The sequence below is a fragment of the Podarcis melisellensis genome (genome assembly GCF_964234715.1).
Source record: "Podarcis melisellensis genome assembly, chromosome: Z".
In the NCBI taxonomy this organism is placed as follows: Eukaryota; Metazoa; Chordata; class Lepidosauria; order Squamata; family Lacertidae; genus Podarcis; species Podarcis melisellensis.
This window is the reverse complement of record NC_138547.1, coordinates 31,613,067-31,629,524: the sequence shown is the minus strand read 5'-3', so window position 1 is coordinate 31,629,524 and position 16,458 is coordinate 31,613,067. Positions and strand designations below refer to the sequence as shown.

General features: G+C 45.3%; 1 protein-coding gene across 3 annotated transcripts in view; it reads right to left on the bottom strand.

The window, feature by feature from the left end:
• Positions 1-605: 605 nt before the first annotated feature.
• Positions 606-16,458, bottom strand: part of LOC309361998 (protein eva-1 homolog C-like) — a 24,626-nt gene continuing 8,773 nt past the window's right edge. For 2 of the 3 annotated variants that reach the window (XM_081897433.1, XM_081897431.1), the window contains exons 2-8: positions 15,447-15,646; positions 11,852-11,975; positions 11,126-11,278; positions 8,894-9,037; positions 7,261-7,335; positions 3,769-3,858; positions 606-2,457 (exon numbers count right to left, since the gene is read on the bottom strand). In XM_081897433.1, coding sequence (XP_081753559.1) covers positions 2,072-2,457; positions 3,769-3,858; positions 7,261-7,335; positions 8,894-9,037; positions 11,126-11,278; positions 11,852-11,975; positions 15,447-15,590 — 1,116 coding nt within the window. In that variant the 5' untranslated portion in view covers positions 15,591-15,646 and the 3' untranslated portion in view covers positions 606-2,071. The remainder of the gene's footprint in view (positions 2,458-3,768; positions 3,859-7,260; positions 7,336-8,893; positions 9,038-11,125; positions 11,279-11,851; positions 11,976-15,446; positions 15,647-16,458) is intronic. The other variant, XM_081897432.1, reaches the window with a different exon arrangement.

The window sequence follows — 16,458 nt, the reverse complement described above, 5'->3', positions numbered from 1 at the left end:
CTCAGTTTCCATTCAGCGGAAGATATTGGGGATTATTAGCCAGAAGAAGAGCCAATTAAGAGCTGATTTAATATCGATTTTCAAATATCTGAAGAGCTGTCACATAGATCAAATTTGGGGGTTTTATTGCTCCAAATAATAGGGCCCAAAGTCAGGTGGCTGAAGTTGTTTTACAGCAGAACAGACTGCCTCAGCAGTTGTGGCACTCTTCCTCCTTAAACATTTTTGAGCAAAAGCTGAATGGCCACCTATGTACCTGGAACATGCCCCAGCCCCCTTGAGCCCATTAAACCTGCTGATTGGGTCCTCTGGACAGTAGGAGCCTAAGCTGTGCCAGCCCACCAACTGTGACCCTGCTGACTTTCCACCATGAAATGCCACCAGCCACAGTGGGGTGGCAAACCAGGATTTTTCCTGCATCAGCAGAAGATTTGACTAGATAAGTCTGATTACAACAGGGCTTGCTCCAGCAAATAAGCCAATGAATTGTAATCACCTTAATTTGCAATTGTTGTATTTACCAATAATGTACATTGAACTCATAAATAAGTCACAACCTTTTTTTTTAGAACAACAACAACATACTACTATGGCCAAACTTTAAATTTTGTGCAAAATATTTTTATTTTCAGATTTACAGCTCTTGGCATTCAGGCCTGTTAAACACATCCAGAGAAGGAAGCAGGTGCTGCCGGATTTTGCTCATGAGCGTATCTGAAAAATAAGGTTAAAAATGCAGTAGGAAGAGCAAATCAATCTGTTAAATGCAGCAGCCTCTCCCTGCTTTCAAAACTCACATTACATAGTTTTATGTCAAGTCAGCTTCCAGGTGTTACATATACTGAGCTAGAGTATTTTTTAAAACAACAACAAAGACTAGGTTTCCACATCAATGTTTCTCTGGATAGTGTTGCTGAAGGCCATTGAAACCAGGCAGACCCGGCAGTTCTTCCTCCTATATCTAACTTGGTCTAGTTTGGCATTCAGAAAATGAAAGAAATATGATAAGAGCAGAGCGATGCCCTTCTGTTGCTGTTGGACTACAATTCCCATCAACCCCAAACCAGGGGTGGTCATGAATGATGGGAGGTGTAGTGCAGCAACAACTGGAAGGCATCACCTTGCTCCAACTCCCACCATCCCCAGCCAGCATGCCCAATGGGAAGGGATGGTAGGAGTTATAGTACAACAACATCTGGAGGTCACCACAGGCTCCCTATCTCTGTAACTTAAGGTCCCATCTGCACTAGGCTTTGAAAGAATCCTGGAAACTAGTTAACAAGTGCTGAGAGTTGTTAGGAGACCTCCTATTTCCCTCACAGTGCTGCAACTCCCAAAGTTCTCTGGGGAAAAGGATTGATTGTTAAACCACTCTGTGAATTGCAGCTCTGGAAGGGGGAAGCCATGACAGTTTAAAGTGGTATAACACCGCTTTAAATGTAGATGCAAATGGGGACCTACTCATAATATACTCACTTATTTTACATTTCTAATCCCTTGCCCCAAATACTTTGGAATGGGAAAAGAAGATAACAAAACCAACTTTGCAAAGCCCCAGCGATAAAGGGTCTGGAGACATTATGAATCTCCTTTAATTCAAGGAATTGACGGAGTTGGGTATGATCAGCCTACAGAAGAGTAGACTGAAGAGTGATATCACAGCCATCTTCAAATATCTATAAGGCTGTGATGTGGAAGATGGAGGAGCAAGCTTGTTTTCTGCTTGCTCCATAGGGTAGGACCCAAACCAACAGATTAAAGTTACAGTAAAGGAGATTCAACTAAACATTAGGAAGAACTTTCAGACAGTAAGAGCTGTTGGACAGCGGAACGGGCTACCTCGGAAGATGGTGGACGCTTAATTCATTGGTTTTTAAACAGGTTGGATGGTCATCTGTCAGGGATTCTTTAGATGTGATTCCTGCATTGCAGGGGGTTGGACTAAATGACTTTTGGGGATTCTTTTCGACTCTGTGATTCTATGATTCTATAATTCTACGAAGCCATTGAGCTCAGTCCACCTCAGCTTACAACAGACAGCTCTGACCTTGTTCCCATGGCAAATTCTTTCTCATTTGGTAGCAGACTTAATTTTGTGGATGGCATATGGGCTGGACTCCTTGGGTATCCAGATCTCATCTCCCTCGTGGCCCATATGGTCTGCCGCTCCTTCCAGGGCCGCAGTGAGCTCTGGCCCAAATATATTGTTGGAGTTGCGGTAGGTGCGAGTGAGGCGGCGGAAGGAGGAGTCGGAGGAGCTGTCATCGTGGTTCTCGTCATCCTGCTCATCCTGCAGCTTGGTGGTCTCCAGCTCTAGGCTTTCGCTCAGCTCTGCAGCTTTGAAAGCCTCCTTTAAATCCTGGAGGAAGGCCACTTTGGGTGCAAAGAGGAGGAGGAGGAACACCAGGCCTCCTGAGACTCCGCACAGGAAATAAAAGCCCACCTTCTCAGGAACGCCTGCAAAGAAAAAGGAAAGTAAGACTCAACAGGGGGGAAGTCAACCCACATTCTCCTCCCTTGCAGAGATAGGGTGTTGAGAGGGAGGGGCCAATAGCAGAGAGGACATGGTTTGGGGTGTCAGAGCCTCCTGAATGTGGCATCTGCTCCAGCCACCCTCTCCTCCTCATATACCTAAGTCTGCAGTTTAACTGGAGGAAAAGAGAGATGGACTGATAAACAGAGAGGACACATCCAATTTATTTTGCACACAGTGTGACTCATACATGCTAGTATACAGCGCCTGCACCAGGGATGAGGAGCCTTTGGCCCTCCAGATGTTGCTGGACTACATCTCCAATCAGACCCAGCCAGCATGACTCGTGGTCAAAAACGATGGGAGTTGCAGTCCAACAACCTATTAGAGGGCCAAAGGTTCCCCTTCCCTGTCGCACACAATTCTGTTGCCATCAAAATGCCACACCAAATTTATTTTTCCTGTCTAATTGGAATTTACCACTGCCACACCCAGTTTTTACTTACTGCATATCTGCAGAACTGGCGAATCTGGATTAAATGGGGTGGGGGGGATGACAACATGGAACCCCTGTGCATTCATTCCAGTGGGCTTTCCTTCTGCAATTCTAGGGTGGTGTCTTTAAAGAGGGTGGGGGTTGCACCGACAGAAAAGGCATCCCAAAAGGTCAAATGTGATATGTGAGATCCTTTCCTTGTAGTTTTACTTTAAGGTTTCAGTTTTTATTGGAGTGAGTGGAGTGCTGTTTCCTTTTTCTAAATCCCACTCCTCATCTGAAAGCTGCTAACAGTCTTGCTGTGGTGAGAAGATGGGGATCTGTATTGTCCCTGCATTTCTCCAGTGAGACTAACAGATACTTCAGATCTGGAAAAGGCTGGGGTAGGAGACATAGGCGAAGCAACTTTCTCCTAGCACTGCTGAACTGATAAAAATGGCTTAAAAGAGCTGCTTAACAGTTAAGTCTATCCTGCTTTACAGAAAGCAGTCCTCTGTTTTCAGAACAGACCACTATGGCAAGACGTGTTGCATTTCTATTTCAGCTATGACAGTCACTTCTACATCAGAATCTCTAACACATAATTTAGCATGTGCAAACCTTTTGCCCTCTCTTTTTTTGGGAGTGGCACATTTCCTCCGTTCTGGAGTAACTACGTGCCACCCCCATTTACCGCAAAGGTCGGGAGACCCAGTCACAGCTTTGCCACCCACATAATGTGCGCCATGGCCCTGATTGGCCTGTTTCCCCCAGCATCCCAACTCTGCCCGTCTTGCACACCCAGGGAAGTCAGACATACCCCAGAAAAGGGCAAAAGTTTCCAGAGAGCTAGTAAATATCATCAGATTTTCTTGGAGCCTGGAAAGCCTCGGCCCAGTGTACCAGCCACCTGCAGCAAACAAGGGGATAGCACGTTCTTACTGACAAGGGTTTCGGGAGAGAAGGGAAGCCTGCCTAACAGACGTTCAGCCTTAAAATGCATCTCCTTTATCATGTAATCTATGGAACTCACAATCACAAAGGTGAAGGACCAGGGCTCAGTGGTGAAGCAACTGCTTTGCATGCAGAAGGTCCCAGGTTTATCCCTGGCACCTCCAGGTGGGGCTGGGAGAGACCCCTGCCAGAAACCCTGGAGAGATGCTGCCAATCAGGATAAACAATGCTGGTCTAGATAGACCAATGGTCTTACTCAAGATGAGGCAACTTCCTATGCTTTTAAGTTGTAGTGACAACAACTTAAGAAAGAACAGATTTATTACCCATGGTTATTAACCATGAAAGCTCAGTAGGACTTCCATGTCCAGAGGCAGTTAGCATGTAACAGCAGGTGATTAGTAGGGGCTGTCACCATCACACCATTTGGGTGAGCTTTGGCCTCCCCTCACTCTCACTTCCTCTACTTCCTATTTATGTCTGCTAACCAAAAACGTTTCAGGGACCAGAAGGATATTATTATTACGTGTGTAGCCATTTCTATCCCACCCAACCCTGTTTTTATCCACATAACAGCCCTTTGAGGTAGACTAGCCTGAAAGTGCATGACGAGACTAAGGTCCCTTGGGGAGTTTCAGGGCTGACTGGGTCTGGTCTCTCTGGTCCCAGTCCAGTGCTCTAACTAGTACACCACACTGCCCCTTGTTTTCACGTGAAGAATGAATCTCAGAGTCCTCTGCTCTGCTAGGTGACAGGTGTGCATTCTGAGGATGAGGTAACCACCATAACCAAGTTATGTGGCATCCAGATATTGAACCATCATCTACAGCAAGGTAGGGCTGGCTGCAATCTGGAGTCAGTCAGTGTTGACGATACCATGAGAGATGGACCAAAGGCCTTACACTCAAGGCCACTTCCTATGCAAGGCTGGCCTTGCCATTATGCAAAGGGTGGTGGAGACTTCAGGCAGCAGGGGGAGAGCAGAGGCGGCTATTTCTCCTACGCCTCCCAACTATTCCCCTCTGTTGGAGGACAGAGCTGTGTACACCACCCAACCTGTCTTGCCACACCTTTAAACTAGCATGCTGCCACTGATGCAATGGAGGGCATTGCCACATCAGCCATGTTGCAAACAGATTTATCTGCCAACCCAGTTCACTTCTGCACATGAGATGAAAAATAGGCACTAACTTGTCCTGTTGCCTCAAGGGGCAGACTGTTCTGAGCTAGGCCTAATCCAGTGCTTCCTGTCCTCTCTGGTCTTCTCTTTCATGGCCAGGTGGCCTTCACTCTCCTTCCCTAAACAAAAACTACAGCTGATGATGCAAGGCCCCCCCAACCATCACCACTATTGCTTCTTTAATATACTTTAACTGGCTTCTAGCTGCTGCTTCCATCCATGGTTGCTCATCTCACAGTGTTAACACTCAGGATAGACTCACTGGCACAGTTTCTGCTTTGGAGAAATGGCTTGTCTCTTGCCCCTCATGAATGAGCATGGGCAATGAATTTCCCTCTGAACATGAGGAGATTAGGTGAGCCCAGGTGGGATCTTGAGCAGTGAGGGAAAGTCGCAGGAGAACAAAGATGGGAAATGGAACCCCCATTCAAGGCAGAACTGATAGCAACTGAGAAAAGTGGTGGGCATGGAATTGGGCAAAATGAACCAATTTGTGCTGGAAATGTGAAGAGATTGAAGGGACATATGTGGTGGGGTTGTAAGAAAGCCAAAGAGTATTGGGAGATGATAGAACTAAAAAAAAAAAGATGGTAAGGTTCTCATTTCTCAAAAAAACACAAAAACGGAGATGTTCTTATTGAGTATAGTAGAGGGTGAAATACCCAAGAAAGTATTTAGTCTCTTCCTCTAAGCAACAGCAGCGGCAAGAATAATTTATGCCCAAAGGTGAAAGGATTTTTATGCCCAAAGGTGAAAATAGTCCCACAAAAGTAAACTGGCAGAATAAGCTAATAGAATATGCGGAGTTAGCTATTAGCTTATTCTGCCAGTTCACTTTTGTGGGACTATTTTCACCTTTGGGCATAAAAATCCTTGATAAGAAATCAAGATGAGTTGGATATAAAAGAGGAGTGGGAATACTTTAGCGAATATTTAAAGAAATACAGTGGACACTCCAGATATGAACTTAATTTGTTCCAGGGGTCCGTACATACCCCAAAAAGTCCACAACATAAGGCGCTGCTTCTGCACACATGTGTGGTGCGCAAAGCGCTTCTCTGCATGCACACACGGCGAAACCCAGAAGTATGCAATTCCGGGTTTGCCGCGTTCCCAACCCGGAAGTTATGTTACCCGAAGGTAACGTAACCCAAGTGTCCACTGTATAACAACCAGATAAACTTCCAAGTGGGGTTAGATATATGCCTCACTTTTTTCCAAATTCCAATTGTGAAAAGTTAAAGTGTGGCTTATATTCAGGACCTTACACTGCTGGCAAAGGGGTATGGCTCCCCCCCCCCAGGAAGCAGCCCAGGAACACTGCCGCCTGCCACTCCAAAGCCTACCCTGAGCCATTGGATCAAAGGGGGGAAGGGGGGCCACTGGCAAAGCAGAGTAGACCAGGAGCACGGGGCAAAGGCGTGCAGCCAGTCTGCTGTGGCTTATATTTGGGTATTTTTTTTCCTCTCCCTGCCTCCCTCCAATTTTAAAGGTGCAGCTGATATTCGGGTGCAGCTTATATTTAGGCCAATACAGTAATTAAGGAGATGCAGCTCAACAAGGTTCAGATAAGACCCCTGGGAAACACAAGACTTGTGTCCTTTTAATACAGTGAATACTAGGGGGAGAAGCCAATAAGGATGTTCTGGGTGCTATTAGACCAAGGCAATTAGCTAATGGAAAGGAAAGGAACATGCTTTGTCCCTCATGCTTTCTGTTCTGCACAAAAAACGGGCTCAAAAGGGCCTTAGTTTGTTCAATAGGGAATCTAATTAACAACTGGGACCTGCACAAAATGCTTTATTGAGGGTTGCAACCAATCACTCCCTCCAAACAGAACACTTAACCACCACTCACCTTCCATTTTTATTTTTTCCACCTACTTCATGGCTACATTTTGGAATACCCATTGGGTTGTTTAGGAAAGGGGGGGTGTGAAAAGTTGGTGGGGTTAAAAAGTTGCAAATCTCACAATTCTGCTTATCATGCTGATAGCACACTCTTCTTTCTTTGTGGCCCCAGTTAGGATACAGTCCTCTCAGCATTCACTACCTGAGACCACTATCTGCAGAAGGGATTACCAGCCCGCCTTAGATGGATTGTGGTGGTAGAGGATTCTACCAGCAGATTCTAAATGCAGAGCTTTACTTGTGATTAAGGTAAAAGCGGGATACTTACCATGTGTGTAGTCTGAGATTAAGAAAGGGTCTTCTTGGGAGTTGCGGCCCACCTCTTCCAGCAGCTGCCTTGGCACTAAAAAGGGGAAGAGGAATCATTGTTTGTGATTGGGGTGTGTGTGTCATGGTGGAGGTTTCGCTGCCAACTTTCATAGGACTGATGCCCATTTTATAGTTGCTACTGTGTGCAACAGTGAATGCTTCGGCATGAAAGTAGCACACTGTCAGTGTGTTTGTGAAACAGCCATATACACAAGGCACAAGGGGTGGTATTCAACCCTTTATCAATAATAAATCCATTAAAATTAATTAACAGAACTTACTCATGTTCATTAATTTCAGTGGGTCTGCTCTGAATAAAACTTAAAAGAAAAGCACCTTAAGAATTTAACAAGGCAGACTATGGCTTGATAAATAACATAAACATAACATGGCTGCAGTCAAGACAGACTAAATAAAGCAGATTATGACACACTGAACTTAAACTCATCAGATCAAAACTATTCTAAGGAGAAGGACAACACCAAGTCTAATAAGAACAAGCAAGCAACACTTAGAATCAAATATGCAAGCAACAGCAATATTAAACTTAAAAGTTTTATCTTAATGAAAAGGAACTATAAAGATTTGGGGGTTTGGGTAGACAAGAGACAGTTGGAATAGTACTGGTAAATAGAGACACATGAATAAAATAAATGCTTCCATCTAGAATTATTTAATGTCACTGCTTCCCAGAGAGAGAAACAGTAAAGTACAGGAAGCACATGAGATAACATGTATTTACTTCAATAAAAGGTAAAAAGGTAAGGTAAAGGACCCCTGGACGGTTACGTCCAGTCAAAGGTGACTATGGCGTTGCGGCACTCATCTCACTTTCAAGCCGAGAGAGCCAGCATTTGTCCACAGACAGCTTTCCGGGTCATGTGGCCAGCATGACTAAAACACTTCTGGTGCAACAGAACACTGTGATGGAAACCACAGCGCACAGAAATGCCGTTTACCTTCCCGCCGGAGCGGTACCTATTTTTCTACTTGCACTGGCATGCTTTCGAACTGCTAGGTTAGCAAGAGCTGGGATAGAGCAATGGGAGCTCACCCCGTCACGGGGATTCGAACCACTGACCTTCCGATCTACAAGCCCAAGAGACTCCTAAATGCTAGGTGCTGGAAACCACAGGAGGAAAGAGTGCTGTTGCAGGCTTTCCATATGCATCTATGTGGCCACTATGAAAATAAGATGCTGGAATAGATGGACCACTGAGCTGATCCAGCAGGGCTGGTCTTAAGTTCTTGTGCCAGTCATGATGGCTGTTTACTACCTACAGCGTCAGAGGGTTTCTGAATTCCAGTCACTGGAAGACAATGGTGGGAGAGGTCTATTGTCCTTGTGTCCTGCTTGTGAGCTTCCTCGGGGTATCTGGGTTGGCCACTATGAGGAACAAAATGCTGGCCTAGAAGGGCCTTTGGCCACAGGGATTTTTTTGTGGCAGTGGCAATTCTTATAGGTAGGAGTGCCATCCATATCTTAACTTTCAGCTGTTAAGCAGTTTAAGCATTCTCCTGTCCCTCTGATTTCTACAGTGCCAGTTTTCCAATCAAGCACAATTTGATACAGGTTTTTTTACGTAGCTTACCGCAAGTATAGGAGACTCTCAGTTGTTTCTTCACTCCAGGGAAGCAGGGGTCTCCGAAAGTGGCTTTATCAGCAACAATGGTGCAGTTCTCCTTCTTGTGACACCTCCGGGAAACTCTCCTCAAGGCATCAGGAGCCAGACACTCTAAAGCATGGACACAGCGCATTCAGTCCCAAAGAACGGTGCAGAAGTGCCACACCTGGCTTCAGTTCAACCACAAACTTAGGGGTAGGAAACAGCATAAGGCAAGTAGGTTAAATCCTGCCTTCCCCAACCCCACACCCACTACAGGCCTGACAATCACCTGATATCACACTTCTGAAATTTCATTGTGACTAACAGTGGCATTTTGAAAGTTCTCTTCCACTGTGTAAATTTAAATGGTGTCCATCAGTGTGAAGGTTATCTCTCATCACTTAGGCTCTATTACTGCTGGCTTCAGGTTTTTCAAGGATCTTGGGCAATGGCGCCCTTCTCCTCACTTCTGTTACTGCTGCCTATTCACTGACCACTTCGGCCTGAAGTCTACAGCATATCTACCTCCAAGCACCCAAGCAGGAACCACAGAAGTCAATCCCAGCTTCTGTTTGTATCCTGGAATGCCCCATTTTGTGGCTTGGCACTCACTCCAGCACAAGTCAGCAGGGTCAGTCCAGTGCTTTGGGATGACCCAAGTGATGATTGCCAGACCACCAGACCAGAAGTCATGCCCCTTCAGATGTTCCCATTCTGGAGATGAAAAAGTTGGAGGGTATGATACAACTGTCATGGGGAGGAGAGAGAGATGAGAGAAATTTGCTACTCCTTGCTCCCATAATTTTTCTTCTACCCAGAAAGGTGAACAGAGAGAAACAGCAAGGAGAAGAAGCAGGACTAGGGTGCTCCAGTAGTTGGCATTCAGCCAACCTAGTGCCAGGTTCTCAGACGGTTAGTATACATTATTCACCTTTGGCCAAGGTGGGGAACTCTTTCTAGCTGGTGAAACAATGCTTAGGTGCCCAATCCCTGTGGGTCTTTTTGACTGGTGGATAGTGCTGCCCTTCTGTCAATCACCTTGCATCACAATGGATTCAAGTGGGGCATCTTGATTTGCCTGTGTGATTTGAAATCAACCCATGGGGGCAACGGCACAGGACACTGCAGGTGCCACCTGCCTACTGACGTGCAGTGTCTTAAACCCAACATTTGGCAGGGAGCAGCATCTTCACCTATTGTATGCGACATCAGATGCAGGGCAGGTGGTGTGGCATGACTGAAGCTGTCCCTTGGTCGAAGTGGGGAGACCAGCCAGACCTGCCAGAGATTTCTTGTGCCTGGTATTCAGTAACAAGTCTGATGCACCTGTTCAAGACCACATTTGTCTTTGAGTGATGCAAACAGCATGAAAAACTCAGCAGGTGAGTGAGAGACTGGGTGCTAGGAGGAAAGGGGGCATTGCCTAAAACTGGAACTCTCACATGTTCAACAGCCACTATCTCTGATCTCTACAGAACACCTGCCTTTCTCCAACAAGCTTCCAAGTGGAGATATTTATCCCATTATGTATCTGTGATGGATCAGTAAATGTTACTACATATGAAATTGCTTTTAATTGTTTGTATGTATGGGATTGTTGTTTGTGGTCTGAAGTAAGGAATTGTTCCTAATTGTTTTAATTGCTGGTGTTTGTTTGTTTTCATAGTTATAACCCTCGCTTTCATAAATATCTATATCAAGGCGCTATACAATGTGTAAGAATAAAATTTGCAAAAACTATCCATAAAAAACATCATTTTAAAAGCAGCAAAAACAAATCAAGAAATATTGAATGGCTAAAAAGAAAAAGGAAATTCATATTGCAAACTCCTGTTTTTAAGGAAGATAGTTTTCAGAAGAAGGGAGGGATGGTTCTGGCTAAACATCTAGTGGCAGGAAGTTCTACAGGACAGAGGTTGCCATGCTAAAGGCTCAGTCCCCTGTGAAGGCCAACCAAACTTCAAAGCCATAGGGAGCCACAGGAAGTGCCCCGCCAGACGATATCAGTGATTGGGGTTGGAGCATAAGAAATGAGATAATCCTTAAGGTACTTTGAAAATGTTTTGAGATATTTTGAGGGGAGCATTTCAGAAATGGAATCTGGTAAAATAAATAAATAAAATTGATCTACTCTTAATCCTTTGGTGACTGTTGAAGCTCCAGAAGCTCTTAGCTTTGTCCTGGGAAACTCCAGGCCACCTGAATTTCCCTTCATACCTATGTCAGGTCCCGTCCTGTTCACCGATTCGCATTCTGGCTTTCCCCGCAAAGGCCTCCCATAGATGGCAGAGTAAATAGCTAGGATGGACTTGTTCCGGCACTGCAGTCTCAGTTTTTCATTTTCACACACAGTCTTGAGGCGATGGTTGGCTGGGACACAGGGATGGACAAATCTGTCAATTTCAGTTTCTCTAAAATTTTTCATTTTTTCCACTCACCCGTTCTCCACATTTCCATATCCAGTGCTTTTTTTCTTAAAAAATGTTTAGGGGTACTCTCATTTTGACACAAGAAAATCACTGTTTTATAGTTCAAATCGGGGGAATTAAATATAGTAAATGGACAAAAGTACAAAGATTCACAAAATATTTCGGGGTATGTGTACCCTTGCATACCCCCAGGAAAAAAAGCACTGTCCACATCCATTTGTGATTCACCAGTATTTTGGTCTCCTCAAATATGCATGATTGTATGCAATTTCCCCTATTATAATGCATTTTTATATGCTATTTTCACCAACAGATGCATACATGTTTTATGCACACATAGATGCGTTATTTTTATTCGTGCTTTTATCACAATATGTGCATTTTTGTACACATTGCTTGACTGCGGACTGCTTAAATAAGAAAAGCAAATCTGACTTCAAAAGGAACATCAGAATCATAAACTGCTAGCACCAATGAACCCTGGCCTAGTTAATGCCTTGTTGAACTCACTCACCTGGTCTGCATTTGTAGGAGACTACCAAGTACTTGTGCGTACCTGGGCATGGATCAGGGCCGAACACATGGCTGTGGACAGAGAAATGACACCATCGCTGGTCCTGACACTCATCCATCATTTTCTGTAGGAGAAGGAGAGGCTTTAAAGTAGTACCAGAGTTAAGTTCTTTGTTAGAAAGGTGATGGCTCATGCCTAGAAAAAACTCTGCTGACCTGGTAGCCTCCAGATATTTTGGACTACAGCTCCCTACAACTCCCATCAAATTCCAGTACAACTCCCCATAAAAGTCAATACCAGGGACATCCAGTCCCGTTTTGCCGCCTGAGGCAAAACGGGAAGGTGCCACACTGCTATGGAAGCCTCCTGCCCGAAGTCACTCTCACTGGGGTTGTGCAGTGGTGCCTGCCAAGTGGTGATGTCGTCACTGGATTCTGGTGAGCTCTCAAAATCACACGAGATTTTGACGAGATCTCGTGAGATTTCATGGCATGTGTGAGATCTCGCCAGAAGCCGCCACCACTTCTCTGCCAATAGTAGAGGGGATGGGATGGGCTGAGCACCTGCCCCTTGGGGTTCTGCTGCCCAAGGCAACTGCCTCATAGTTTTAGCTATAGCCCAAAAGCAGCAAAGGATGACTACAACATGTGTGGGTAGAAACATCCTCTCCCACGTCCCACTGACCTTCAGCGCACCCACATGGGAGATCCTAACATATTGCACTCCATTCCAATCTCCATGAGCAGTGTGATATTCCAGGGGTTCCTGGTGCTTTAACCAGGGGGTCTGTGTTTCCCTTTGGACAATGAGGCACAGGGGACACTGTGGTATCTTTCTGAAATATGGGTTATTTACACATATTTACAACCTGAGTCTACTGTGGAGGGGGTTCTGAGTAGGGTTGCCATATTTAAAAAAGTGAAAATCCAGACACCAAAGTTGTTGAGCTTTTGAGACTTTTTTTTTGGGGGGGACATCATAACACTGCTTGAAAATCCCCTTCCCTGGCTACATACTGGTGACTGGCTTGCCTCCTGGAGCCCCCGTCGACTCGACAACTGGAGCAAGAACAGCTGGTGCCGAGAGCTGTCTTGGCTACCTCTCCTCACGCTACTTTCCTTCTTTTCTCTCCCCCTCAACCCCCCCCCCCCGCCCCAGCCCGCTCCCTGCCTTCCTCGGTTCAATTTGCTCAATGGCATGTCCCAGTGCAGAGCAGGCGCTGTCTTCCCTGGGTTCTGCCTCAGCATCCTGCTTGGGAGCCTCCTGCCTCAGCCGCTGCCTCTGAAAGGCAAGTGTAAAAGTTGAGCTGAGGCCCCACACGCCTTCTCTCTCCCTCTCAGTCCAGCAAAGCCTGTCTCTCGCCTCAGCCACTGCTGCCCAACACACATGCTGAGTGCTTTGGGCATATTTTCCTTCTTTTGGAATTTATTTTCACCACTTTTAGAGCTTTATTTTTCAAAAAAGGTGTCATTGCCATACATCCGAGATTTCCCAGACAATTTGCTGTGAACTGGAAATTCCCCCCAGATGCAATTTTCAAGGTCAAAATCCTGGATATGTCTGGGAAACCCTGGACGTATGGCAGCCCTAGTTCTGACAATCTCATCCCAAGCAGTGCCAACTTCTTCCAAAGGCAGCTGCATCCCTGCCCTGCTGCTTGCCTTTCCCCAAGAATGGTCACATCCCACCTGTTCTAACCTAGCTAACCTAAGCCCTAGTACCCAGAGAGAGGCCCCATTCACCTGCATTCTCCCACCTAGTTCTTTGATGCTTTGTTGTGCTAATGGATCATTACCTCCAAAGAAATCAGGTTGAACTCTATTACCTCTGAACCCATGCTGATATCACAGAATTAGTGATGTCTGGTACTCTCTAGCACAGAGGTCTGACTCAATTAGCCCCTTCACACATCCTAATTAAATGATTAACAGGGACTATCACAACTAAAATACACGTGGATGTCTCTTAAATACACACGTCTGGCTATTTCCCCACAAGCTCTACTTAAATTCTAATGTTTACTCATGAAACCACGGCTGCCAATTGCTAGTCTTCAGCCAAGCACTAGATGGAGTGATGTGCTTTTAGAAGGCCCTCTAGCTGCTCATGTTATCTCTCCTGACTAGATCAAAGCCTGTTCAACTCATGACGACCCAGCAATCCAAACAGCCAGTGGTGCTGTCAGGGCAGAATTTGGGGGCAGAAATCCAGGGGCCCCATCAGAGGGAGGTCTGGCTTAGCATGTTTTGAAGTACGTGAAGGAATGCACATTATCATTATGGAGTGTCCCCTTCCTTGTAAGCCCATTAAGCCCAGAGCCTGAAATTAACTAACTGCACCACTGCAAATCGCTTGTTTTCCAAGGTATAGACAGGCAGCAAAAAGAGTTGACTTATCAGACACTGCAGATTATACATTCAGAGAGTCCTCTTCACACTGAAATGCTTCGTTCCATCCTCTGCATTTTTGGCATATTCTTGTTGACACCAGCTACTCCTGTAGCAACCACATTACAGCTGCTACTTGCGGCCATTTCATGAAAGCAAGGAAAATCCCTACCTAGAAACCCCTTCTGCATGGGAAAGGAGAATACAGTGCTACCTCCATGCTGATTATCACATGAGTGAAGATCACACATGTTGTGTGCATGCAGTGCTAAGGAGACATAGTGAGCTATGCAAAGAAGGAGTTTTCTGGTGACAGCGGTGAGTCAGATCCTGATGCAAGGTTCTGAATTACTAGAGCACAAGCTTGCTTCTCAGGCCTCCTCCCCACCCTTCCCATCAGACCCGCTCTTTGCCAAATGAATTGTGCAAATAAGGAAATGCCTTGACTTTAATCTTGGATAAACATAGCTGGCTGGCTTGCTTACTGAGCAAACTTTGTTAGTTCATCTTGGATGGGTTTTGTACTCTAAGCAGCCAGTATATTGTGAAGTAAGTGGATGAGTCCATCAGTTTTGATTTCTTTGATTTCTTATTTTTCCAACTGCAAGTTCATTTCACTGCATTTCCATATCAGTTTGCAATTATTATTTATTTCAAAAAAAAGTCCCCACAGATATTCATTTGTATTTTAGTGGATAGGTGTCCTAATTTTTGTGAGCATTTTTTATAAAAAATTCATCCTACCATTCTTCCAAGGAGTATAGAGTTCACACACCCCTCCCCATTTTGTCTTCACAACAACCCTATGAAGATTAGGCTAGAATAAGAAACAGTGACTGGACCAAGGTCATCCAGTAAGCTTCACGGATGAGTGGGGATTCGAACCCAGATTTTAGTTCAACACTCTAACTGAAGCTCATTGGCTAACCTTGAGCCCTTCTGGCCAGGTCTATTCTGATTTCAGATGGGCGACATTCCCAGCCCTACCTAGAGAAGCTGGGGGTTGAATTTTCTACCTGCAAAGCAGATATTCTACCACTGAGCTGCAGCTGCTTGATTTTTAAAAAAGGGTAAAAAAAACTTGCACATTCCAATTTTTAAAAATAGCATGTTAATTTCTGCTCAGGCAAGCAGTGCCCCAGTTCTCTGTTATTAATTCTATCGACACATTTTTTGTGCTGTTCTATGTAAATGTTAGGGCCTCTTACCTGGTGGGCTGTGGCAGACACACAATCGGTGCTTTCCAAAGAGAGGTCTTCTGTGGTTGGGCATAGGTTTCGACTGGGCACTCGGCGTCCATAGAATGCAGAAAGGACACTAATGGAAGTTTTGTGGGGGCAAATTATTGTCATCTGCTCCTTATCACAGGCGTGGGCAGTATGGTTTTTCAAAATCTTCTGTAAGTAACCTGATGGGAAAACAAAGCAAATGGGTTTGGGTGTCTCTGGAAAGAAATAATGCTAAATATAAGTCTGCTGATCTCCTATCATTTGTAAATATGGAAATAAGTGAAACCATCCACTTCTGGGCCAGAAGTGGCTTAGTAGAGCTATTTTTAAAAAAACTTGAGTGTCCACCAATCTTTACACTCTTCTATCTCTTGGTGCCACCATCAAGAAATGTGATGAGTTCGGGTTGGTTCTTGAGACCCTCATGATGTATGAACATCACTTAGAGGGGCTCCCAGGTGTGCATTCTCTGCACCTGCAAAAGTTTTGGGGTGGTTACACAGATTCATTTCCAGTCAGTGCATATGCTACAACTGCCTGCTGAAATCGCACAACTTTTTATACCATAGATGTTCTGGTTTATATTGGCCCCACTTTTGCTGTGCTATAGTCCTTCTAGACAGCAATGATATGGTAGCATTGGGGAAGCATCACAGAAGAAACTAAAGCAGGATAAGCTCACTAGTAATGCACTATTGGGGACGTGGGTGGCGCTGTGGGTTAAACCACAGAGCCTTGGACTTGCCGATCATAAGGTCGGCAGTTCAAATCCCTGCGACGGGGTGAGCTCCCGTTGCTCGGTCCCTGCTCCTGCCAACCTTGCAGTTCAAAAGCACGTCAAAGTGCAAGTAGATAAATAGGTACCGCTCCGGCGGGAAGATAAACGGCGTTTCCGTGCGCTGCTCTGGTTCGCCAGAAACGGCTTAGTCATGCTGGCCACATGACCCGGAAGCTGTACGTCAGCTCCCTTGGCCAATAAAGTGAGATGAGC